General features: G+C 40.8%; 2 protein-coding genes across 7 annotated transcripts in view; both read right to left on the reverse strand.

Moving 5' to 3' along the window:
• Nucleotides 1-17,177, reverse strand: part of CLOCK (clock circadian regulator) — a 104,384-nt gene extending 87,207 nt beyond the window's left edge. For 4 of the 5 annotated variants that reach the window (XM_067530633.1, XM_067530635.1, XM_067530636.1 and 1 more), the window contains exon 1: nt 16,425-17,177. The gene's annotated coding sequence lies outside the window, so the exon portion shown is untranslated. Of the gene's footprint in view, nt 1-16,419 lie in introns of all 5 variants that reach the window. The other variant, XM_067530632.1, reaches the window with a different exon arrangement.
• Nucleotides 17,178-23,681: 6,504 nt separating this feature from the next.
• The window catches only part of PDCL2 (phosducin like 2), a 28,504-nt gene continuing 24,623 nt past the window's right edge, over nt 23,682-27,562 (reverse strand). For both annotated transcript variants that reach the window (XM_067530534.1, XM_067530535.1), the window contains exon 6: nt 23,682-23,941. In XM_067530534.1, coding sequence (XP_067386635.1) covers nt 23,766-23,941 — 176 coding nt within the window. In that variant the 3' untranslated portion in view covers nt 23,682-23,765. The remainder of the gene's footprint in view (nt 23,942-27,562) is intronic.

Genomic DNA, 27,562 nt, shown 5'->3' on the forward strand with positions numbered 1-27,562 from the left:
TACATTCTGAATACTGCTTATTTCTCATAGTTTATTATTGGTAATACTGCAGCTCCAGTTTATTAATTGTATTTACAACTAGATATAACTCAGACCTTTAAAAAACATTTTATATAACTCTAGAGCAATTTATTTGTTGCTTTAAAAATGTTAATTTCTACAGATCACCACTGAAGTCCTTTGAGTTTGCCCAGCATACATTTTATTTTTAAATTGAAGAAAACAACCCATTAAGCAAAACATCTCCTCCTCCTGACCCATTATAACTATTCAAGCACAGGTGCTCAACCTTCACTTAGCAGTGACCCAGAAAACTTTTCACATATTCCATAATTCTCCATTCTGGATCCATTCTATATCTTCTAACTCTTTCTACCTCCCATTACATAGCTGTTCCAAGAGCACCACTTCCCTGACTGGATAAGGCTCCTAATGGCACTCCACAAATGAGTCAGCAAAGTGGTGATAACACCACACATAGCAATTTCTGTCCTTTGAAAGTTCAAACATCTCACTTACCCGCTTGAGTAAAACTGATCCATGAAACACAAATCTTAAGATTGTTCTTAAACTAGTGCATCTCATGTAGCAGCTTCTTTGTCTGCAACCATGTAGACACCAAGCTGGCCATCTCTTCTTTATGTCTTATACACTGCTTATGAACCTATGATTTTTCAGAAGCACTCAAAATTCCAATGGATGTCATAGGGAGTTCTGGGTGCCCAAAACTTCTGAAAACAAGCCCATAGCATTGCCAGCAAAGGGGAAAAAAATACAAACCAAAAGCGATTCCTATTTCAACTACTTCTATTTATAGTAGAGAAGCAGTGTCAACTTTTTAAAAGTCCATTAACAGTATCATTGGTGTGCTCATGAGTTTTAAAAAAAAAAAAAGGTTTCTTCTGTCCAAGAAAACGGTTTGTGGGGCAACTGGCAGCACTTCAGGGTTTAATGAGGATTATGACACCAATCCTGCACTAAGAACTATGCAAGCAAACCTTTGCATCTGAGAGATGCTCCAGTGAAGAAAAGACCAAGGTCATTGGCAAATGTATAGAAATTTGATTCTCAGATGAAAGCAATTAGAAGCGACATACAGGATGGGCATAGCACTGTGATTCTATTTTGACACTTTTTGCTACATAATGAGTTCTAAACAAAATTTTGTTAAACTTATCAATGGTGCTTGTCTTCTCAAAGAAGGTTATTTCATGCTTGCATAATTCACAAACTGAACAAAAACCGGTAAAACTATTTTTTCAGTGTATGCCTTTGAGCAGATATTAAGCATGAAAAATTTCAGCCCTAATGGAAACAGTCATATAAACTGAGGATTGGGGGCTAGAATAAAATGGCTGTTGGTCTAAGAAAATTTATGGTAGTTGTGACATTAACTGGCTGAAAAAACAAGTATGCAGTTTATAATTCCTCAGTGTAACATTGTCTGAATTGTGTTAAAATAAATGCTAATTATTTTAAATAATTAAAAGTTTTGCCTTGCTCTGGAAATTTAAATGAGGTTTTTGAGTTTTTCTTTTGTTTGCCATGCCCTTGAAAGAATGCAGGCAATGGTGCCCACACTTGCAGACAAACTGATCTGGTTTTATCAGACAGATGCAACTTTTTTACTCCACTGTCTTCAGATTCCACCCAGATGCTGTTGTTGTGCAATCTTGTAGGGCACTAGACTAGTTTAGGCCTAGTCCTAGGTTTCCGCAGTTCACAAAAGGCCATTATTACTGGCCACATACCTTGGTATTAAATCAACTGATGTTTTCAGTGAGTTGATATTTGTCTAGGGCTTCCAAGAGTGACTGTTAGCACTCTTTTCTCTACCGCTCACCTCCTCAACCCACATAAGATGGGGGAAAATAAAGAGATCAAGGGCAGGGAGGGAAAAGTGAGGAAAAATGTCAGTATTTGGGGGAAAAAGCTATACGTAAGAGATACATCTACTGGATAAAGGAGTAAATTTTTAACTATGAGAGTAATTAACCATTGGTACAATTTACCAAGGGTCATGGTAGATTTTCCATCAGACAATTTTTAAGTCAAGATTGGATATTTTTCTTAAAGATATGTTCTAGGAATTACTTTGGGGAAGTTCTATGGCCTATGTTATTCAGGAGGTCAGACTACATAATTACAGTGGTCCCTTCTAGTCTTGGAATTCATGAATACAGAAGAACAGGTCACTGTCATCTACTGGTTTTCACTTCTGCACACTAAAATAAAATACTTTTAATTTTAGTAAATGTTTTTACTATATAATATATATACATAAAATAAGGCACATAGTTGTCCCAAATGGTGTAGGGGAAAAGAGTTCTGGTACAGTAGAACCTCAAAGATACGAACACCAGAATTACAAACTGACCGGTCAACTGAACACCCTGTGAAACCGGAAGTACTGTAAGCAATCAGGCAACAGCAGAGGGGAGGAAAAAAAAAGAAAGCAAATACTGTGCAGAGCAGAAACAGTCTGGGGTCTGCGCTGTTCCTGTAAGCCAAAGGCACTGTTTCACCTCACCCCACCTAAAGAGGGAAGCTGTTTTCACACACCCCAACCCACCGCCTCCCCAGCCTGGTAAAGAAAGTGCCACAGCCAGAGCAGCTCATGCTGCAAGGAACTGAAGGTTGCAGCCAAAGCCTGGCCTGGAGCTAGAGTGGGAATCAGCTGCGCTCTGGAGTTTTAAAGGGCCACAGCCTGTACATCAATGCGGGCCAAGCTTTGCCCGTGGCTGCACTCCTGAATCTTATCAGGACCTCTGGGAGTGCAATGGGCAGGGGAGTGGGGGCGCCGGCAACCGGCTGGCACCAACCCCCTGCTACATGCTGCCTCTGCAGCACGGCAAGCAGTGCACTGAGCAGGGTGAGCCCTGGGGAGAGGCAGTTGAGGGCTGGGGCTTGTAGTGCCAACGATGGAGACAGGCCCCCCCAGATCAGCACAAAGGCAGGAAACCAGGAATAGGGCAGAGAGCTGCTTGCAAACCAGGCAGTGCTGCCAGGTGCCACCTCTGCAGAGATCTCTCCCAGCCTCTGCTGGAAGACACTGACTGCAGGGTACTGTACCATAATGTTCTGATTAGCGTTACGAACATTTCAGAGTTACGAACAACCTCCATTCCGAAGGTGTTTGTATCTTTGAGGTTCTACTGTACTTTTAAAAAACGTATCTATTCAGGTTTATTATATGATAATTCCTTTTTGTGTACTGTGTTGACAATATGAGCATATTAAACCAAATCGATATAAGCCAGTGTAAACTAATTTAAGTGTCCACACAAGAGTATGTATCAGTTGAAATCAACTTAAAATCCAATTTTAGTTAAACTTGTGCAAGACCAGCTCTTAAGCCTATGACATTAGGTGAGCTGGTGGTGACTCAATCATAAAATGTGAATCACTTAGTATTTAAGCAAGTTTATGTGGATTGTATTAAAACATAGGTGAGGCAGGACAAATGAGTAAAAAGGTTTCAGGCTTATGGGGATGATTAGCTGAATATGAAGACAGAGTTAATATTGGTATTTGAAGCTCGGATGAATTTTCAGTTAAAGAAGTTCATTTTATAACTAACATATGAATTTCCTAGGGATTTTAAAAGAACAAACAAGAAAAGGTCTTGAAACAATACTAATGCTTTATAACTTGCACCATTTCTCTCTTACCACACTGACCATATCAATATGTCCTCAAGTCCCTTTACTATCTTCCTGTCTCTTTCTGCATGAAGGCGAAACTCTTCAACCTCACTTCCAAGCACTTGTGCATTAATGCAGTATGTAGACACCAGCTGGGGAGTAAGTTCTAGTGTTCATAAGTGTGTCACACACTAACTGGCCTGTGTGGGCCCTGCTGGCATGCACTAAAAGTTCCCTAGTGCATGTTGTTACAGTCCCATTTCAAGCAGTACTACATTAACATGCAAAAGGAAACTTTTACTGCATGCCAGCAGGGTCCAACAGGCCAGTTAATGTGTGACATGCTCATGGAACACTAGAATTTACACCACAGCTGGTCTCTACTAGCACAATGTAGACAAACTTTACATGTCTGCATAGCTCTTTTCCTGCCTACATCTTCCATCCCTTCTCAGTTTCTCACTTTGTAGTTTCTTCCCCTCACCCAATTTTTCAGTGATGTTTCCTACATCTGAAATGACATCCCTCTTCCGGCCCAACTGCAGTAATCATGAAAATTTCAGGCCAAAAGAATATTTTTTGGCAAAACTACTGAGGATGATGGAGTTCAGAAGTAGGGCTTATAGTGGAACCCTAGCGTCAACCTTAACCATCAAACTGCTACCAGCAACTCAGTCATTTTCTTTATATATTTATATATAAAAATGCAAAAAGATTTGTTTTGGATGGCCAAAGACCAAGCCTTCTTAAAATGAATCACTATATTAAAATGTTACTTTAATTAGAGCCACAAACTGTGCAAAGAAGAGTGCAGAGATATCATGCACTTCAGATAAACTATATTTCACATGCCAGTCCAACCTTGTAATTAGCAAAACAAATACCACCATTTCTGATTAAGGTAAGAACCTCTTGGTGAAAATAAGGGACATTGTGTGCTCCAATAAATAATATCACTTACAACTTTAACCTTTAAAAAATGCCATTCCCTATAGATTTTGATGGAGCGAGGTCTGCAACTGTCCACTGAACTAAGGAAAGTTAGGCTATGGCTATGCTAGAGAGCTTACAGCAAAACATTATTCTCTACCACTCTGATTCAAAACCAGTCTATTCAAGTGTTTTGAGTTCCAAACAACTCATCAATAAATGCAAAGTCATAGGATAACAGCTTACAATTCAGGGCAGATTGAGAAAGCATAAAATATTGGTTTATACAGTAACATATCCTCTTTACCAATAATAACTGCAATTTATGAAAAGAACTAAAGGAAACAGTTTTGCTCCTTGCATATTTAACTAAAAATCCCTCTACTTCTGGACAATTCTGTACGCTTGTTCAATTACTTCAGGGCAGAACAGCATTGGCTAACACACATACAATTTTACTAATACAGCTGGATGTACTGAACAAGAGTAATAAAGCTAGCACTACTAACAGAACTTCATGACAAGATACTTTAGGTATAATTAATACTTACAAGTTGCACGAAAAAACTGTTCTTGGTAAATAAAAGCATAAGTAATAAAGACAATACACTTTTGCTACCAGGGCATTTATTGGAAGTGGTATTGATTATTTTTCATTTTCTAGCATCTGAAGCAACAAGAGTAGAAAAGAATCCATTCAAAAGAAGTGTTTTGAGCTACAGTATTGTGAACTGGAAAGTGAGGAGGGAAATATAGTAGATGTACAAGGAACTTAGGAGGAGGAGAAAGACGACAACAAAGAAAAGAGAAGAAAAAAGAAACAAGTATATAATAAAGTGACACTTAAACATGAATATGAGATTGGGAATGTGTGTGGGTGGGTGCACTCAGACAAATGCATGAGAACCAAGGGAGGGGAAAAAGAGGAATAAATAGCTCAATGTAAGGAGAAAAAATGTTCACATTTTTAGACAAATTGGATTGATAACCAAAAAAAAAATAATGTTCCTCACTGAATATTTCCCACCGTTTCTCCTCAACATGACTAAAATGGATGATTGTTAGAATGTTGTTAAAAATAAGGTTTTTATTTCTATCTGAAACTCAGATCTTTCCCATAGTAGCACATAGAGTATTAGCAACAGTAACATTTTTACACCTTACATGAATCAACAGTAGTTCTCAATCTGCAAGTCACAACTGTCCAAAAATATCAAATGGTAGCTCACATGATTGCAATCAATCCCACTCAGATCCCAGAAGCAAACCATGAACTGCTGAACTGATTCACAGTCTCAAGGATACAGCACTTTCTTGTGTATTTTACCCTTAGTACTTCAAAGGGTTATGAATACATTAGAGGATGACCTGCAACATGTGGCTGTACAGTCTGACCATGGTAAGAAAAAGGCTGTGTGAATTTCCTGATTTTTTTTTTTAAAGACAACAGATGACAAAGATAAATGTATACACACACATTATAGAGTGATCTTAAAGAATGTGTGCGCAGGTGAGAGATATTTAAGATGTCTAAAGAAAAACTAAATTAATTTTAGTGATGGAGAAAGTATAAATTGAGAGTAATTTGTTATATTAATGTAACCAATCTCAAGCTTCATAGTCCCAATTTTATTTTTGGAATGCTATCATTATAAATGCAATACTGGATCAAAGGTATCATTTGTATTATTTTCATACACTGTGGGCTGCATTGTGGTGATCTATTTTTAATCTATTAAAAATTAATTTCTTGCATTTTTTATTTGTTTTTATTGGAGATGTGATTTTCCATTTAATTGAAGTCCCATGTGATTTAAGTTACACATTTTACTGGTTTTAACCTTTGGTTTACTTGTCTTTATTTGATCCATTGCTTCCATTCAAATCCACTCAGCCAACCTGTAATATATTAGTGCCACTGAATTTTTAACTATTTTTACTGAATTTTTGTCTTATTCTGCCAAATTCAACTTACTGTTGCCATTTTTACTAACTGTGCCAACTTTAAATTCACAGTTTCTTTATATCACAGTACTTCCTCGCTTTCCTTCTCTGTGAGCTACCAATCCACTATCACTATGCATGCTCCTCTTCTGGACTTCAACCTATGCACAGTTCCTTACCACTTCTCTTCCCACCACTCCTCACTATTCCCTTCTTCTTACCTCTTCACTTCTGTCCAATTCTTCCTCTTTCACATATTTGTAACAACAAATACGTATAAATATTTCAATAATTTTAATTGAAATATATTAAGAATCAAGATGATATTCAAGATAAAAGCAACCCCACTCAAACTGTTACAGCCTTTGTCCTGTTCTTACCCCAACCTTACCAGTTGCCTGTCACCATTGCATAAAGCCAAATTTAGGTCCAATCCTGCAAATACACACATTATTTTATTCAAGCAAATAACTTAAATGGGACTACTTCTGTAACAAAACTACCAGAATAAATGCCTACAGGAACAGGCTCTTAGACAATACACTTCCTTTGGCAGAGAATAGCAATCATGTATTTTCTGTCTGAAAAGTATAATAAAACAGTGCATATTAAAAGACTTCTCACACGGTTTACCACAAATTGTCTCTTTAATGGCCTAGTTCTACAAAAGGATGGGTCACAAACATTTGTGCTAATGTTTTTTAATAAATAAATCTTACTCCACTACTGGTTTAGTGGGCTGTAATAACAGTTTATTATATTGATTATTTTTGTCCTCTCTTGCACTGGGCACTCTTAAAAGCTAAAGTGATCTTAGCTTACTCCAAAAAATAAATTGTTTATTAAATCATGACATATGCAGACCGTGAAATCACTTACAGGTTCTAAGCATCATTTTTAGAACAATTACATAAGCATAGGTACCGTTTTTCATACATGTGGAGCATGCTCACTATATGTACAAACCCCCAAGCCTTGATCTTTCCTCTCCTTACTAACAAAAACCTCTTACTAATAGAATCTCATATTGTAAAACCTATGTACTACAGCTTTTCATGTTTACAGTTAAGTATATATTTTAATAAATTAATACTGAAATTGATTTTCTAATTTCAATTTTGCTTATCAGGATATTGAGACTGGATAGGAAAACTAACACAAAAGATCTGAATGACTAAATACGGCGGTTGGAATGAAAAGAGTCCAAAACTTGTAATGCTGAAATTGTTGAAGGACTCAGAGAACCTAAATACTACATAATACTAAATACATAGGAATTCTACAGTACTCAGGACTTCATATTTATGGGAGAAGCTCTTCACAATGCTAGTTATCAACAGTTTACATAATTATACTATAGTTTTGTAAAGTCTGTTACCTGACTCAACATCAGGTAGACTATATGGCTCTGGTGCAAAAAAAAGGAGAGAAGGGTTCACAAAAATAAGGAACAAATGGTTACCTTTCCAAATTTTTTATATAGTGAGACATATAGATATATAAACCCGATCCTTATTAAGGGATGGTGAAGTTATGAAAGAGGGACAATAGTTACTTGAAAACAAAAGTGTGTTTCAAAGTCCAAGGAAAAAATACCCTGAAGAAAACCAACAAAGTAACTTATATGCAAGATTGGAAAACTTTTTGAGGGTAAAACCTCTAGTTATTTTACCTACATTCAAATGATGGAAAAATACTATAGGCAAATAAATGGTGAAGAGGAGCATTAGAATTTAGAAGTCAATGTGCTGGCAAAAAAACCCACTTGCATTTGTCAATCAAATTAAGTAGTTGGAAGTTTAAATTTAAACATTTGTTACTACGACTAACTGCAGACACAAGATTTCAGGTGCAAATTTAAAAGCTGACCATAGAACTCTGAAAATTCAGACCTTAAGCTTACAAATGTAATCTACATACTGCATGAAAAGACCATTTGTAGAATGCAAAACTCAGTACATTTGTATCACACATTCAGAAAACACAGTTTTCTCCATACAACAGAGTATTTTTATACTGCTAGAGAACACTGAGCAGATTAAAAAAATTATGTTCACAATGTGAATCTGCCCTAAGATTAGAATACTTACTTTTGTTTAAATTATACTGTACAACCCCAAGCAACTACAATTAGGCCAAAATCAGTGTTTTGAAAGCTTTAACACATATACTTGCTGAGCAATGCAATGGTAATGTGGATTACATACTAGTAAGATGAACTTGCTGTTTTGCAGCTTCAAAATTTAAATAGGAAAAATCAATCAATATTATTTTTTCATATCTATTTGAAAAGAAATACATAGACAAACAACATAACTACAGATCTTCAGACTGAAAATTAGGTATAATTTTTATTACCCAACCAATCTGACTTACTATAGTAATGAAATAATAAAAAGAAAATAAACTTTGCCTAGCCAAAGGAAACATGAATCACCATCCAATCAGGAAACTATAAAACATTCAGCAAAACCTAGAAATCACAACTACTGAACTGAAATTGATGAAAGAAACCTTTTATACTTTTCTGCTCCAAAAGATTTTTAAACACAAAGCACAAGATAAGAGTGCTAAATTACTATGAAATATGGTATTGTATCACCACAATATACAGGATAGTTGAATGGTTTGGGCACTAACTTTTACTGTTGCCAAACTCTGAGTGTTCATTTGGGTATTAAACTTGTCATTTTAAACATGCTGAAGCAATTGCCTAATTTATTTTTTCAATTCATCTCCTAAAATCTTCCAGATACTTTTATCATGGAAAAGTTATATGACACTATTTGATGTAAAGGAAATAATTATGCAGTTTTTCTTCTGTCCATCAACATCACAATATGGTTTTCCTTAAATGCGCTATTAGTGCACAAGTTTTCAATCCAAAGTACAGCACCATCATGCTTTTAAAGCAAGACAGGTTCACCCTTGACCTGCCAGACACAAGATGACTAATGGTATAGCACAGGCATAGCTCTCCCAAAGCTGTAAGTGGGCTTTCAGTGCCACAATGGTCAAAAGCTCAATGGCAGAATGGTTGCCTGTGGCTGCTGTGACACTGGCAGTCCAGATGCCAGCTCTTGCCAAGGCTTCAGGCATTAGCTAAGAACCGACAAGGTCACAGCTGGAGACCAGACCAGTTCACTTATGGGTTAGTGTTGATCAAAATAAATATGAGTCTTATAAGAATGTATTTAGCGCTTAGACTCTATAGAATGTTTATAAGTTGCTGCATGCATTAATCTTATTTGTAATGTCTGTAGTCCATACAAAGAAAATATGTAAAATTTTCAGTATTCCCTTTCCGCAGCATGCCATCTTTCGCTAGCTGTGAGGTCAGCCATAACACTGAGCCAGGCATTAATATTTGATAAGGATCAACTTTTCCAGTTTTGCAGGATTAATTTTTTAGCAACCAAAGCTGCAGGTTGGAACCATGTTGCCTTATTACAAGGTGATCTCCAGATATCAGAAATATATCCAAGAATGAAACTTGAGCTCCAATTTAGCATCCAATATCAAATTGGTCCTTTGACCCACCTCATACCAGAAATTCTTGAAAGAAGGGCACTCCCAAAACCACATGAGCTAAAATAGTGCCAATGTAATGTAGTTACATTTCCAAGAGTAGTCAGCATTTGTGAGGCCTATTACTATTAGCCTAGGTGGGGACCAGTATATTTGAAAAAGTGTCTTTTGGTGAATAAGCCATAATGGCAGGTCTACAGTTGCTTTTTTAACACTAGACAGAATTGTATTCTATTGGGTTGGAGACAGATTTGGATACATTGCTATTACAAGCGACTCTCAAATTATCAATCTTTGGCAGAATTTTTTGGGCCAGAAAATTGTAAGAGGATACCGCTGGCCAAGTAAATCCAGGGAGTTTCCTCCAAAACAATATATGATCTGGAGATTTCAATGCATCCAGTCTAAATATACTAGTAAGTAAATGCTTTAACTGGAGATACTTCCATGCTCCAGAGCAGAGTAAACCAAATTGTTACTGAAGTTCTACACAAATTGTTTAAATTTATCATTGTCAATTATCTGTGACAGTCATAATTCCTCTGTCCATCAAATCCTTCCACATGATTTTAAAGATAGGATTGTTCCATAGGACCACTTCTACAAGGAAGAACAGAGGGAAGCAGAACTTTCTAGCCAGGTTTGACCAATTACATCACAGCCATCATCGTAAGAGCTCTGAAATGAAATGTCTGAAAGGAGCAAAGGCTATACTAACTCTCATTCAATCTGAACCCAGGGTGGTGTCATATCTAACAGTCACAAAGATGCCTGGCTTACCAAGGAGGAGACTACAGTGGGGAGCTGTAATTTGTTCAGAGCCAGTCTAGGTTTCTTACCTGCACCCCAAAGGAATGATGAGAAAATATTTTTGAATTTCTTAAAATAAATTTGAAGAACAAAAATAGGGAGACCCCTCAGGACAATGAATGTTCTTCCCAGAATTTTCTATTTCAGTATATAACAGTCAGTTTGTGGGGTAAAATTTAAACTCCATCTCCCCAAATTGTTAGCCATTTTGGCAATAACTGGTTCTATATTTATCTTAGGAATGCCCTGAATATTTTTGGGAATCAGTATTCCTAAATATTTCAAATAAGAGGATTGTCACTGAAAGTCCCAATTTGAAAACAGGCCTTTGTGGGCATATTTGTTAGTAACTAAGATTTCCGATTTACCCGCAATTAATTTTATATCCTGAGAGTTGTCCAAACTTATTACCAGTGGCTAGAAGTTTAGGAATGGTAACCTCGGACATATATATGATCATCATCCATGTAGACCACAATTTTGTGCTCTGTTTGGGCCAGCCTGATACCATGAAAATGTTGATTTGCTCAGACGGCAACAACTAAAGGTTCTACAGCTAAATCAAATAGAAGAGGAGAAAGCGGGCAGCCCTGTCCTATACTTCTCTGTAATAGAAATGGGTGGAAATACCACCATCGGTAACCAGCCTGGAATTCAGGTTAAAGTATAAAAGCTTAATTCAAGCAATAAATTGTTTACCAAATTCTGCTAACACAGAAAAAGATTGACTGCATAGCCTGGGATGACAGCCTTTATAGCATCTAAAGAAATGACAGCTAAGAATTCTTTAGAATCTTGCAAATGGGCAATAATACAAATTGACACAAATGATATGAGCCATGTCTATTATGAAGGAAGCCTACCCGATTTGTGTGTAGAATGAGAGAGAACTTTGTACAATCACTAATGATAAGATTTGGTCATGGAGATCACGGATTCCATGATCTCCATGACTTCTGGGGCAGAGCCACTGCCAAACAGCTGATTGGCCCACCAGCCTGCTGGAGCAATGGGGCTGGAGCAGCTGCAAACCTCGCAGCTCCATTTTCCCCCATTCCCCAGGGTATTTTTAGTAACAGTCAGGACAGGTCATGACTTACGTATATTTTTGTTTATTGCCTCCAACCTGTCCCTGACTATTACTAAAAATATGCATGACAGAATCTTAACCTTACCAATCACAAGGCAAGAGCTTAAGCTAAAATCGTAGCATCGCAATTGCCTAAAGAAACTGGCTTGTAATTACTACACAGTTCAAGGTTGTTCCCAGGTTTCGGAGTAACTGAAATGATCTAAGCTTCTCTTAGAATAGGCAGAAGAGTTTGCTCATTATTGGTCTCACTGATCATATTCAGTAAGTCAGTGCTGTGATTTCTAAAGAGACATCTAACATTTCTCTCTGAGAGTCAGAGATCTATGGCAAAGACAATCCACTACAAAAGTTATCCAGGACATCTTTAATGATTCCCTCTTTAACTAAATACAGTTTTGAATAAAACTGCTGAAACTGTTTATTAATATCTGACTGTTGTATGTAATTTATTGCCACTATCATGAATAGCAGCAATCTTATTTCTGTTAGTCTTTTGCTTGACGCTGTATGCCAACAGACTGCCAGCTCTCTCGCCAGATTCCCAATAGTTTTGTTTCAAAAGAATAAAGCAAACTCAGCCTTTTGGGACAGAAGTTTATTGATTTCATATTTTAGACTGATGAGGAATCAGAGTTTTTCTGGAGAGGGGGTAGAAGCACAGTCTACATCCAAGGCCTTAATTAAAGTAATTAAGTAAAAATGAGAAAATAAACAATTTTTCAGTAATAGTGTGCTGTGACACTTGTATTTTTAGATCTGATTTTGTAAGCAAGTAGTTAAGTGAGTGTAACTCGGGGTACGCAAGACAAATCAGACTCCTGAAAGGGGTACAGTAGTCTAGAAAGGTTGAGAGCCACTGATCTAGGCCCACCTCCAAGTCCTGGAGTTGGCATGGGCACAAGGGCAGTCCGGTGTGCCCATTCTATATCAAACAAAATTGTATTGGCAGATCCAACAACTTAGTTAGCAGTTTATGGAGAGTTTAGGGTCATCCACTATCCTGATGTTATATTATCATGAGCAGCCTCCTAGATTAGCTTGCTTTTAATACGATTACAGTTCTTCATAACCTGTAATCTGTTCTCTTTGAAATCACTTTCCACTTCAGAAATTCTGTGTTCTGCTTCACCCATGCGTCTGGACAGTGCTTGTAGGGCTCTCTGAATCTTAGTCATTGTGGTCTGTAGGATGGAAACTGTAGATTTAATTTCAACAGTCTCTGCGACCACCTTTTGCAGTACAGCCTCCAGCAGCATTCCATCAAGCACAGGCACCATTTTGTTTGTAGAAGTCAGGGAGACAGATCCCTTCTGGTTTTTTGGTGCTTTCAGATTCGGAGGAAAGATGCAGCAGAGCTATAGGACATCTTGACGGGCATCAATACCCAGGTGCTATATTTCTTGGGGTTGCATGGTATGGTTTCAGGGATGACATTTGGGGATTCCCGGTGGACTGATTCAGAGCTCAAAGCAACCTGCCTTCACCTTGGCCACTGTGCCATTTGGTGTTTCTCAAGGAAGTAGGAATTTAAAGAAATGCAAATACAACCCAAGGCATTGACCTTGAGACTAGAACTAGTTAGAAATTTTTTGATGAAACCTTTGTCCCCCCCCCAAAAAAACCATCAGAACCAAAACTGTTTGTAGACAAGTGTCAGTTTCAACAAATCTCCACATTCAAATATTTTTTGGAAAAAGTTTTGAAATGTCCCATTTTGACATCTTCTAAACAAAAAGTTGCATCTTCATTTTATTCAAAGTGCCTTTGTTTCAAGGTTCTAAGTTATACCACAAAAGGTTAAAATAAAAAGCAAAATCTAAACAAAACATTTTCACTGATTTAACTGAATTTTTTTTTGGATTACTGGTTTGCAAAAATGTTCATGATAGACACTTTGTCCTGTTTCAGGACAGGAAAAAATACCCAAATCTCCAAAATTCATAGATAGGAAAACTGTTTCCCATTCAGTTCTACCTATAACTGGTCATTCACAGATGGATCCTTGTATGGAGCCCCACAAAAGATAAGCCTGCAACCATATGAGCAAATTTTCAAATAACTTCCCTTTGACAGTCTTAAATTATTGGAATATGTAGATGTTAAATTAGCCACCAGAGGGAGTTTAAGCAGTCCGAAAAATGTAAACAAAACTTAATTGACAAAAAGTAAAACACAAAAATGCATAAAATGACAGAGTTCAAAGAAAACATTCATCCTTCTTTACATGAATATGTAAAGAAGTTGAAACCACCAATCAGTGAGAAGCAGCTGTATAATGTTTTAACCTGGCTGTTAAACACGGGCCTGAACATTAAAATTTTTGTTCATGCTATTCTGTAATATGGCAAAGCAATTATTTTCAGGAAAATATTGTACTACGTGACTGTTTCTCTTTCAACAAGTTTCTCAACCGTTTAAGACCAAGTCCAAGATGCACAACAGTCACATTTTAACAAAAACACTTGATATTTTAAAATAAATATATTTGAGACATAGATGTTATTTTTCTTGGAATCTCCATAATGCTCAGGGGTAAAGATACTTAAATTGATATGAAAAATACATTAATAGTACAGTACCTTTAAATACAACTTGGCATGAGTGATCCTTCCTATTGTGATAGTCGTAAGTTCTGTCTCCAGTTTTAAAACAACGGGGGGGGGTCAAAACCTGCAAACACTTATGCACAAAAATAACTTCATTCTTGTAAGAAGTCCCATTGAATGCAATGGGCACTGATATGAATAAAGATATTCATGTATTCAAGTGTTTGCAGGATCAGAACCCAAAACCATACACTCTGCCTCTGTGTCTCCATGCTATTTCACAGCTGAAAATATATCTGGTTTTGGCAGCCCATACCTTTTAAAGGGACATCTTATATTTGATTCAACATTTAAATTTTGTAAAAACAAGCTTTTATGAGACCTCAGAAAAACAAAATGTTTCAAGTGTTTAACAACAAAAACCTCCAATCAAAATTGTTTGTTTAAAAGCTTTCTCCTTGCTGCATTTAAAACTCCAATAAGGAAGCACCAAGAACCTGAAAACGAAACCGACTAATAAACTTCACTAAAGTTCAGTTTCCAAGTTGAGAGAAATGCAAAAAAGAATGCCAAGTAATTTAGGGTGCCAGTCCTACAACGCACGTGCTTAATTTTATGTATGTATGCCATTCTACTAAAATCAATGAGGCTACTTACATGCTTGAAGTTAAGCATGTACATCAGTGTCTGCAGGACTGGGGACTACATTTGTAAAATTTTCACTTTTAATAATTTAAGTTATTAATAAACACTGCTTAGACACCATGCTGAAAAAGTGTTCGAGCAAAACATAAAAACAAAGTAAAATGCATTCATTTAACAAGATTTTGTTTTTCACTGTACCCTTAACTTCCATCTCTCTGCTATAGCAGAATTTAAACAACTATTTCTACACTGAAATCGCTGTACAAGCATTAACGACTGATTCTGTGAATCATTTTGGAATTCAGAGCCATATCCTTCAAGCTGACCAAGGTAGGTAGACGCCTTGGAGCCCTACGAAGGGGACGCCTCTAAGTTTATAAACCTCCCTGCAGGCCAGCCCAGCAGCTCTTCATTCTACGGGTTTCCAGGGCTGGATTCACGAGTTGCAAAGCGTCAGTTGTCATGTAACGTTTCATGCCACTGAATTTCATTCCCATGTCCCAGTGACACCAAGAACACCCCCACCCTGCACACGACAGGCCACAGGCGATCACGCCATTAGCAGTCCGCCGTCTGGTTTTATTGGCCACTATTTCCCGCAGACCGGACTGCTCCTGGCGCTACTGCTGCTGCTGCGGACACGCTCGGCTCCCTGGCAGGTGTTGTGGGAAAAAGTGGTGCTGCGAGGATAGCCGCTCTGTGCAGACCAGGTTGTAAACAACCCCCGCGGGCGGCCGAGAGAGTCCGGCTGACAGCGGGGACGGTGCGGGCGCGGAGCTGCACAGACCAAACGAGACGCCACTTGCGGCTCCGCCGCGAAGAAGGAAACAAAACAGGGTCCCCCACTAGGGACCGGCCCGGCGACGCACTGCCCGCTCCTCGCCGCCGCCCCGGCTGGGCAGGTGGGGAGCGGGAGCTCGGACGGAGCGTCCCGCCCCCGCCCTGGGGGCGGCACCAGGCGGGGCTCGGCCGGGCACCGGACCAGCCGGGCAGGGCTCCAAACGTGCTGGGAGCTGTGACAGGAGTAAAGTGGGTCACAAGGCCTAGCGGGTCCCTTATGAAACAGCCCCTGCCCGCCCCGCAGGGAGCCGCAGTCCCAGCCTGCGCCCGGCCCCAAGGGCAGCCGCTGCCCTGCCCAGCTCACCCCCCGCCGCTGCCCGGGAGACGGGAGCCCCACCGGGGCTGTCAAACTTTAATGGCTCCCCAAACCCCCGGCCAGGATCCGGGGGACCCCGCCCAGCCACGGCCGCCCCGCCTGCCCTCGCCCTGCAGCGTGCACCTTACCTGGCTCCCCTCGCCGCCGCCGCCTGGCCGCCCGGACTCTTCCCAGTGTGCGAAGCAGCTTCTTGCGCTTAGTCCTAAACCCCACGACAGCCCAGATCCTCCTCCAGCAGCAGCCAGGCCTGTGATTCCCTCGCCGCCAGCACTGCGCATGCGCCACCAGAGCCTACCGGCAACAGCAACTACCAGGCCGGCTAAACCCAGCGCCAGTGCGCGTGCGCCAGTGCCTAGGCGGGGCGCCCGGACCTGTGATTCACCTTCGCCCCGCTACTGAGCATGCGCAACCTCCCACCGCGGCTTGTGATTCAGTCCTTTCCCGTTCAGCGCCTCCCTGCTGCGGCGCTGAGAGCAGCTAATGGCTCGCAGCCTGCGCACAGTGTGGGAGCCGCTGGGCTCCCTGACCTCAGATCACCGCGATCCCCGCCGGCTCTCAGTCATCATCTCTCTGAGGAGAAAATGGCGCCTTTCCCGCCGGGCGGAGAGGGCGGCGCAGCTAGAGGCACTGGCTGGGCGGTGGAGGATTCTCCCCTGCCCCTTCGTGGGTGGGGACTGCCCGAGGGGGTCCCAGGGCAAGTTACATAAGCCTGGCCCGCCACAATTTGCTCCTATAAGGGAAAGGCGGGTTTCCCCCAACCCCCGGCCGTCCCATGGCTCCTGAAGCAGCGAGTGCGGGAGACCCTGGGGCTGGCTGGGAAGTGACCGATCTGAGTCCTGCTGCAACCTTAGTTCTAGCTTTATTAACCCCGCTTTAGGGCCTGCCCCGCCCTGGACCCGGGAAGGGTCGGTGACAACCCCGTTGCTCCTTCCGACTGCCTCCCAGCGCCACAGCAGCACAGCACGTCTCGGTGGGGGGTAGGGGCGGGGGTTGGGAGGAGACAGCTGGGGGGAGCCGCTATCTTCCCCGGGCTGCTCCCAGCTGGCAGAGCACTGCAGGGCACAGGGCGGGCTGCCGTGGTCAGTATAGAGCCGTGTAAAAGCGCACTCTGTCTCATGCCGCCCTCACGGGTAGCTGAGGGCCGCGCTAACGTCGGTGAACCTTGTTTCACATTGCCCCAGGAGACTATCCGAACTTTATACAGAACTGAAGTACAGTACAGACGAAAGCTGGAGCCCTGCTGCTGCCCAGGCTGCGAGGGTAGCGGCTGTCCCAGGGCAGAGAGGGGCTGAGAGGAAGGGAATGAATCACACAAGCTGCAGCACACCCACTAAGGAGAGGAGTTTTTTACTGAAATAGGTGAGTATCACTGATACTTCAGAACAGTGGTGCTCCACCTATTTACCATTGAGTGTCACATATGCAGCACTCTGTGCTAGGTGGGCCACATCCAATATATATACTACCTCTATGGCCCTGAAGTTGTCACATGGGCAGCAGCTGTATGCTGATTGGGCCACAAGCAGGCCAGGGGTTGAAAACCACTGCTCAGGAGAATTGTAACTGATATAAAGGCATCTTATGCTACAGGTGATTATTCCTTTCCCCTTCAAGAATATCTACAGCAATATAAAGTACTTTAACCCAGATATAACCAACTCCATTGTGAGATGTAGCAGGGAATTCTACTGTTTTCAGTGTACTAATATAAAAGTGGTACAATTTTTGTGCGTAGACTGAAAGCTAAGTGATTTGGTCAACCGCAGTCAGGAAGTCTATGGCAGAGTAGGGAATTGCACTTCACAGATCTGAGTCCTAGCCCAAACTTAACCACAAAAATGAAGGCTACTTATCTATAACTGGAGTTCTTTGAGATGGACTCTTTACTTAAGACTCCCTACCCAGCTCCCTACTTTCTCAAGGTGCTAATCTTGACTCAGGGAGCAGAGTAAGGCACTGAGGTGGCAGAAGGTGCCACACTCCCCTGTAGAGCCTTGTCCTCAGAAGGTTTGGGAAAGGGTAGGAGGGATGTATGACTGTTCAGGTACCGCTGCGAGAAGGATCTACAAGCTGAGCTACACTGGCTGCCACAACATCAGGAGTATGAATATGCAGAATTCATCTAAAATAGCTCCAGTTACAGGTAAGTAATATTCATTTCTATGAATGTCCTCTGCATATTCCCACTCATGGGATAATCTGGCAAACAGTATCCCATCAATGGGAGGTGGACCTCAAGATCCTAATTAAATAGGGATTGAAGTACTGCCCTACCCAACTGAGTGTCTGCCCTACATGCTGTGTCTCAAGAGTACTATTTAGTAAATGTATTTATTGAGTTCTAAGTAGCAACTCAGTCATTGGGACGTGTGTAAGGTATGCTATGTTTTAGTAGAATGCATTTTAACCCTAAGGAGGAGAAATAGATGCCAATGTATAGCTTTTCTCTATAAAATGTCTACCCAAATAATGATGTTTGTGAAGAGACTGCTTGGCCTTTGATGGGCTGCACGTGATATAAAGAGAATCTTGAGAACATGCAAAATTTCTTAGTCCTACTCAAATAGTAAGTAAAGATCCTTTTAGCATCTAAAGTAACCAACCTTGATTCACCTTATGACTGAGGTCTGGGGAAGAAAACTGGTAGATTTATAGTTTGATTAATGTGGAATTCACAAACTACTTTAGGGTAAGAATCTGGATAGGACAAAGCAGCACTACCTTATCTTTGTGAAATATAGTAAAAGATGGATCAGCAGTGAGGGCATGTAGTTCACTAACTAGCGTAGTACATGTTATGGCTATTATAAAGAAGCTTTAATGAACAATTGGAACAGAGAGCTGTGTTAGAATTAAAATGAAATCCCTTGAAGGGACTGATTCTTTTACTGGTAGATAAATATCAGCAAGTCCCTTCATACATTTCTTAACCATATTATATGCAATGAGAGATATATTATCTGTAAAAATATGGTGTGCTGATACAGCTGCTAACTGGACTCTAAGAGACTAAAGACTCAACACTTTAATTTAAGACAATATTCCAGAATATATTGAATTAGTGGTGATAGCGTTGATTAAGGTTTGTCATGTATCCACTTCACAAATCTAGTCCATTTGAAATTATAACAATTAAGTCAACTGGTGTTTGGTTGGTTGGTTGGGTTTTTTTTGCAGGGTGGGGGGAGGGTTGTTTGTTTAAGTTAAGCATAACCTACTGCACTTCTAATGGGGAAGATTTTTCCATTATAGGCCTATAACCCATGCAGTCAGGTGCAGCGAAAGAGGTCTGGGTGGTAAATTCTGCCCTTTTGTTGAGGCAACAAATCCGGTAATACTAGAAGTCTGTAAACTCATTTGAAAATTGCAGGAGGTCTGTGTACCATTGCTGCCTTGGCCATGCTGGAGCAATAAAGATTATTTTGGATGCACCTGGCCTTATCTTCATTACTATTGTAGTGAGTGGGTGTGGCCTCCCTCAGAAACGGACAGGGAGAAACAGGCCGAGCCCGTGGGGGCGGAGCCAGAGACTGCCTGTCCACCCACCCGAAAGCGAGGGGGCAGGACCAGAAGTATAAAAGAGAGGCCCAGGAGCTCACTGAGTGGCCAGCTCCCGGAGAGGAAGGATGTCCCTCCCTGTCCTCCAGAGCTGTCTGCGGCTTGGTACCTGGGTGAGCAGACCAAGACCTGGTACGCCACTGAAAACTGGGTTGTTCCAGATCTGCCATGAAGCTGATCAACAGAACCAAATCTAAGCTGTGTAACTAAATAACAAGAACTGATTTAATTAATTATATCTATCCTAGTTAAACTAACAGTGAAATACTATCTAAGGCATTAAAATTGTTGAGGTTCTGGATCACAGGCCTCCAGACAGATTTACATGCATCTGCTGCTGTGGTTGGAAGGAACTGAGGCAGCTGGGGGTGCCATGATCCCTTTTATAGCCTCACCCTCAGAACATTTGGGAATGCTGGGGGACAGTGTAGAAGTGGTGCATGAACATTCCAAAATGTTCCCAGAAGATTCCACCACATGAGCTGCCCAGCCAGCACACCCCACAACTGTCAGTATGTTGAGGATGCTCAAAGAGCAACCATCATTATTTCCCATCAGCCAAGTCATACACCTTTCTGTGTACAATAACAAATGTTATGAACTCTGTGATTGTGGGGTCTTTTTCCATTCCTCCCTCTCTTCACATATCTGGACAGAGTGCCTCTGAACTGTGTCTGCTGGCTCCCTAGACACCTTTGAGGAGCAGTGGCCACTGTCCAGTGTTCTCTGCTCAGTGTCCCCCTTGGGTTCCTTTTGTTTAACCCTTTGACCTTCATGCCCATTTCTGTTTTTCTCATTTGTTGCCCCCCGTATTTAGTTGAGTCTTGGGCTCAGTAGGTCCTCCTGTTAGACTGGGGAAGGGATTTTGGCTGCATGTGGACTTGTGCCTGCCTGCGTCCCAGAACCCAATAGGATCACTTTCCTGTTGCCCTCAGACCCTGGCGTAGCACAAAGGTTACATGTGCGTTGTTGTACCCCTTATTGTCCATATCTGAAGCATGTTCCTGAAGGACAGTGCCTGAAAGCTAGCACATGTGAGGAATGTGGATATGTACATGTATCCACTGTGGCATGGCCCTGTACCCATTCTACAGTGCAGTATGGATGGGGACAAGGGGTATGTACCATCTCACAGGCATCAATAGTTCTCCAGGGACGTTCCCACAATGCATTGATCCTTTTGCTGCCTGACTCTTACCCAAGAGTATAAAGGTCCCCAATCTCCCCCACATTTTGCCAGCAGTAGTAGCAACCTGCACTGAGCATTTCAGAATGTTTTCTGCTGAAATCTATTGATCAGTACAGGTAATCATGGTCCAAGAGTAGGCTCCTGGTCTCTAGAACACACAGGTGCTGATCACTGTTTGGTCAGAGCACACTATCCTCCATGACTTCGCCTAACTTGCCAGAAATATTCACCTGTCCCAGGGGATTTCATGAAGATAGGTATTCCCTGAATTCTGTCCCAATGCTGGGAGCACATGAAGCTCCTCACTCTCCTGTACCAGAGGGTGAAGAACGCTAACAATTGCTCTGGGATGGGACCTAGCACATTCCCGTGCTTCAGTGAGCTGGATCAGGAGCTCCCCGGGCTGCAAGTTCAGAGCCTGAAGTCACTGACTACCCCCTCCTCAATGCCGCCAGCCTCATCAGATGATGGGAGGCCAATGAGGGGCAGGACAAGGAGGTAGCATGGACTTTGGAGGAAACCCTGAAGGAAGCCCTACAAGACATGGAGAATAAGTATCCTGTGGACCCAGATGATCAGTTCCCCCCACGGAGGACCTAGAGTCATTATAGAAACCACAATCCAAAGCTGGTAAGTGTTGGGGTTGTTTGTTTTTTTTTTAAATACAATGGACTGCCATGCTCCCTGAGAATATCCCTCTTGCTCTGCTGCTACGTGTCTCAGCCTGCACCCTAAAAAAAAAAGGTTGCTAGCAAGAGGCATCATAAGAATGGAGACATTGAATATAATATAATAAAGTGTGAAGAGACCACTAAGTCACTAGCTTACATATCTTGGAACACATCGACCCTCATTACCAGTGAAGTGGAGTTGTCCCTAGTCAAATAGCATTTGACAAGTTCAATATGATACTTATTAGCCTGTAAGAATGCAGTCTCAGACCCATCTAATAACAGAGGCTTAAACCAAACCCTTGCTCTTGTTGCAGTGCTCAAAACAGAAATCTCTGACTTTCTAAATGCTTGAGAATAAGAGAGATTAAACTTGGGAACATAATTAATATTGAATAAAAGCAGCTTCTTGCTATGGGTTCCTGGTTTGACCAGAGAGGAAGAAAAATGGGTTAATTCAGAAGAAATACAATAGTCATCTTAGAGACCAATTCCAAAGGAAACTGAAAAAACATTTTTCTGGAAAGAACTGAAGATGTTGATGAAAGACAGTTCAACTCAATCAATCATCACCTACATCACTATAATAAGGAAACTTGTCTTAAAGGAAAGAAATTATAACTAAGTGTTTGAGACTTATCTTGAATCCCAACAGAAAAAGATCCAAAACATCCTGGAGTGAGTGAGATAAGGCAGTAATACTGCAGGTGCCAATGGACAGTTCTTAGTTGCTTGCATTGATAGTACTATGAGCTGCAGTTCATGGAATGTATGAGCAGACCCAATATGAAATTATTAAGATTACTCTGAACAAAGCATTAATGGATTCAATAAATCTTTAGGAAGTGTCCACTAGGAAGCTGCACACCCTATTATGTTTTTCCTCAGTCATTTAGCTGTACAATCATACACGTGCTGAGTATGAACTGCATGCTGGATTAACTATTTTTTGCATATTTAGTCCATGAACCATTTTACGTCTGGTCTACATTACAGACCTATATCAGTCCACACCCCTGAGTAATGTACTTATATCGACCTAACCCCCCGTTGTGGACAGCACTATGTCAACAGGATAGTTTTTCCCACCGACATAGCTACCACCTCTTGGGGAGGTGTATTAACTAAGCCAACAGGAGAGCACTCTCCCGTCAGCACAGAGCATCTTCATTAAAATGCTACATTGGTGCAGCTACGCCAATACAGCGTTTTAAGTGTAGACATGCTCTAAGTAGACTCTATATAGGGAAGTCTTCATTAGTGCAGTAAGACTTTTTTCAGCTGAGAATCTGATGACAGCATGAGGAAAGTACATTACAATATTATTATTTGAATAAATAGCCACAATGTTTAATTAAGAACTGTGTCCCTTCATTTATGTCCATATCTCTAGGCTTTGTTCATCCATGACTGTACTGCACTACTCTTATCAACTTAAAACTTATCTTAAAACTCATCAGTTTCTCTTCAAGTAAATTTGGACTAGTTATCAGTATTCAAAACAGTTGGAGAATTATCCTTGACATCGGAGAAAATTACAAAATGCAGTTCTCAGGTACTAAAAGCTGAATTATTCAACAGGTTAAGAACTAAATCCTGCTCCTGGATTGGCCTGCATATAATACCCTATGAATCAGACTCTTGGTGGGAGAAATGGGGAAGGGGTTTGGTGGAGAGGAGTTCATCTACAGTCAATCCTTACAACAGTGACGTTAGTTAGGATTGCCCCTATGCACCCCAACTTGCACTGACTCTGGGCAATCCTGAATCAGAAAGCAACAGTTAGCTCCCTCTGACCCCACCTCTCCATTCCAGTTGAGTAGAACTTAAATGAAGTGGAGAATCAAGACCCTTCCACTTCGATAGGAGCCATGTGTGTATAGCCAGGGGTAGAACTGGGCCTTTAGACAGTATATTCATTATTTTCTAGAAGTTTAAACTGCAAGTATAAATATAAAACAAATCTCTTTGCATTGCTTCAGATTTATGAAACAGTAATAAACATACAGTAGTTAGACCAAACATAAAAACATCAGTGCTGAATATTAGCATTAAAAATTCCTATTTAAGTAACAGTTGGTCTCATCACTGTCCCTACTCGCACTATTGTTGCCATGAATAGAAGCACTTCTAATTGAAGATATCATCATATCCGTAATGTTTTGTTTGGGGCTTTCTTCTAAGTCAGTTTTTATTGCTCCAATTTGTGCTACTTTCCATTCAAGCTCTGTAACAACAAATAATGACTTAAAAACACAGAATTGCAAAATAAATAAATAAATAAATATCATAAAATGCATTTATACATACAATACGCAAATTGTTAAAAAGCTTTTTAACAGGTACCAATGAACCTGATTGGTAATTGAATTTTCAAAGCAGAGGATCAATTAAAAAAAGAGATTAGATGAATTATAACAAGTGAAACATACATGTAACACCATGTCGCAAGTAGTTATAAGATGGAGTTGGGTACTTAAAGACCTTTTGAGTCTTTTAAAGTTTCTTCTTAAAATAGAAGCTCTACTATGAAAAAGGCACTCTACCACCTAGAAATCCTTTTCAAACACAGTTATTGTAACAGGATTTGTGGGCTTGATTCTTGTCTTCCAACAACTTTACATTGGTATAGCTCCATTGATTTACTCTTTGTTTAGACCACAGAGAGAGTTGGTATGTGTCTACACCCAACCATTAAAAGCCATGTTAAGTTATGATAAAACCTTGCTGGAGGGAACAATCTATATTAATACAGTTGTTTAGAAAACAGACCTTATCCAAACTGGATTACTCAAGGAAATCATTTAACCCTTCCATTCAATGGAAAAATCAATCAAGGATTGGCCAAGAAACTAAATATTTTCCTGTTTTGTCATTTCTTACAAACCAACAATTCTACAGACTGCGAATCTGGCTTCTGAAATGTAGAGTTAGGCACAGAATCACAGAACATCCAATATTAAAAATGTTATTAGTGCACCAAACAAATCACATAGAAGATTTTAGTACTGGGAGTCCAATACAGCTTCTCAGTACCTCCAGACAAATCTAGATTTGGATAAATTGTGGATAAACTGTTAATACAGATTTTTAGAAAAACTGAAATATTTCCACCAACAGTTTTTGCACAAGTTTAGGGCAAAATCCTGAGAGCTACAGAGAAACCTCAACACAGCAGAAGCACAGGACACAGTGGGGCTTGCATACGTAAGCATCCACACAGCATAGCTTCACAGGCCTCCACATGTCACAAAGCCAAACTCTACAAGACCTCATTTTCTGGAAGTGAAGGGTGTTAGCAGGATAGTAGTGGTGGAACAGGGTTATGGCCTGTGGGTTCATGAACTGCAAAATCTCTACAAATGAATATAAAAGGAAAACAGTAGCATATAGCCACTACTCCTGTAGCAGGCATGCAGCAAACTGAATATGGCTACTGCAAATAAAGAACCTGTTTTTTAACCCCATTCATGTGTGCCTGAGTAGCTGAAGTGCACCTTACTGTACTTGTTCATATGTGACTCAAACTGACAGTGTCCTTCTAAAGAGCTATAATGAACATAATTGCTTGTCACATATAAACCAAGTTACTTTCTCATAAGCATCCTTGATGGAAACCATGTACATGGATTCTTTAAAACAAGAAACCCAAACCATCCTTGAACACGTAAGGTAGAGATGGAGGCTACTGTTGCTACCTGGACCATAAATCTTTTGATATATTTTAGTCTTCTCAAGCCCAAGATGAGACACAAACCACTTTCTCTTTTAAAATAAGAAAATAGCAGGAGTAGAATGCCTTGCTTTGAAACTATCAAAGTACCACTACTGTGGTTCCTAGCCACCAAGAAAATCCCTCTCTTCTTAAAGCATCCTGTCATGAACAAGAGACATGATCTTAAAAAGTGACAAGTGATTCTTTTTAAGTGCCTAACATGACACCTTAAATAGACTCAATTTTCAGAGGGTGGGTGGCTCAGCACTTTTGGAAAATTAGGCTCACAAAATATCCCACGTTGTGCACCCCAAAATCAAGGAACACAAAAATCATTTATCCACTTTAGAATATCTTGGCCCCTGTTTTCCCCCTCCAAAATGGAGATAATAGTACTTTCTTACCCTCAAATGGGTGTTGTGACGATAAATACATTAAAAAGATTGTGATTTGCTCAGATACTATGGTAATGTGGGCCATATAAATATCTACACTATACAGACAGATAGAATAGTGTTGCAATAGCTGCAGAATATAACTAAAACCAGACCTTGGTTAGTTTAGGACAAGACAAAAATACTTGTCAATACATCTTACTCCTCAGACCACCAGATAGTCAACGAGGTTTTCTCCCAGTATGAAACGGGGATATACGGGAAAGGATCCTGCGTAGCCTAGTCTCATGGAATAGGGTTGCGGACTCACACTTAAGAGGGAAAGAGACGGTTACTCACCATGTGCAGTAACTGAGGTTCTTCGAGATGTGTGTCTCTGTGGGTGCTCCATTACAGGTGTTTGGCCTGCCCTCACATCTGGATTGGAGATTTCCGTCAGCAGCGTCCGCTCGGGTCACACGTGTGCACGACTCACTCCCCTCTTTCCTTCTCTACCATGGAGCAATAAAAGTGAGCTCCGAAGTAGAGGGGAGGAGAGAGGGTAGTGGAGCACCCTTAGGGACACACATCTCAGAGAACCTCAGTTACTGCACAAGGTGAGTAGTCTTCTCTTCTTCAACGAGTGGTGTCCCTGTGGGTGCTCCACTCCAAGTGTCTCTGGAGCAGTGTCCCTCATTTGGCAGAGGGAACTTCAGAGTTGTTGTGGTCTATGGATGATAGCACATTTAGGCCTAAGGTTGCATCTGACCTAGAAGCTTGGTCAGTGGTGTAATGTTTGGCAAATGTATGTACAGAGGCTCATGTAGCTGCTTTACATATGTCAGCTATGGGAATGTTCTTAAGGAAGGCTGTGGATGCTGCCATTTCTCTGGTGGAGTGCATTCTGATCCCTTGCGGGGCTGCACATTGTTTAGGGTGTAACATAAGTGAATGCAGTCTTTTATCCACTTGGAAAGTCTCTGATTAGATATGGTCTCTCCTTTGAAACATTCTGCTATTGATACAAAGAGTCTTGATGTTTTCCTGAAGGATTTCATCCTATCCAAGTAGAACGCTAATGCGCGTCTAACGTCCCATGTGTGTAGCAACGCGCTTTGTGCATTATTATGCAGTTTCGGATAGAAAGTAGGTAGGTGAATTGGTTGGTTAATATGGAAAAATGAGTTGACTTTTGGCAAGAATTTTGGGTGACGACGTAGCATGACTTTGTCTTTGTAAAAAACTGTGTATAGTGGGTGCGCCATGAGTGCCCAAGTTCCCTCTATACATCAGGCAGATATTATGGCCAATAAAAAGAATACTTTCATGGACATATGAGAGAGGGAACATGTCGTTAGTGGTTCGAATGGGTGTTTGGTGATGGTGCGCAACACTAAGTTGAGGTCCCATGGTATAGTGGGCATGTGGATCTCTGGGTGTTTTGTATGCTGCTAAGGAATTGTTTGACCATCGGGTGAGTAAATATTGTCTTGTCTGCTATTTTCCCCCACTCCCACACCCTCTCTTCCTCTGCCCTTGCAAACTTGGCAAATATATCTGCTCAGTTAATTGTTGCCTCCCCCCTACCCCCTGAAACCTCTTCCACCCCCTCTTTTGATTTTCTTTTTACATACCCTTTTGTTTTCCCCACCCCTGTCTTTCCTTCCTTTTTTCATTTTAAATTTATCATGTGTAGTCTAATGACACTGCCTATCGGATAGGACTTTCTGGCTTTGTTTCCCTCCCCCAGTGGCGGCAT

Source organism: Emydura macquarii, unplaced genomic scaffold (genome assembly GCF_026122565.2).
Source record: "Emydura macquarii macquarii isolate MOO-44397 ecotype Brisbane River unplaced genomic scaffold, CSIRO-AGI_Emac_v2 contig_3108, whole genome shotgun sequence".
NCBI classification, from domain to species: Eukaryota; Metazoa; Chordata; order Testudines; family Chelidae; genus Emydura; species Emydura macquarii.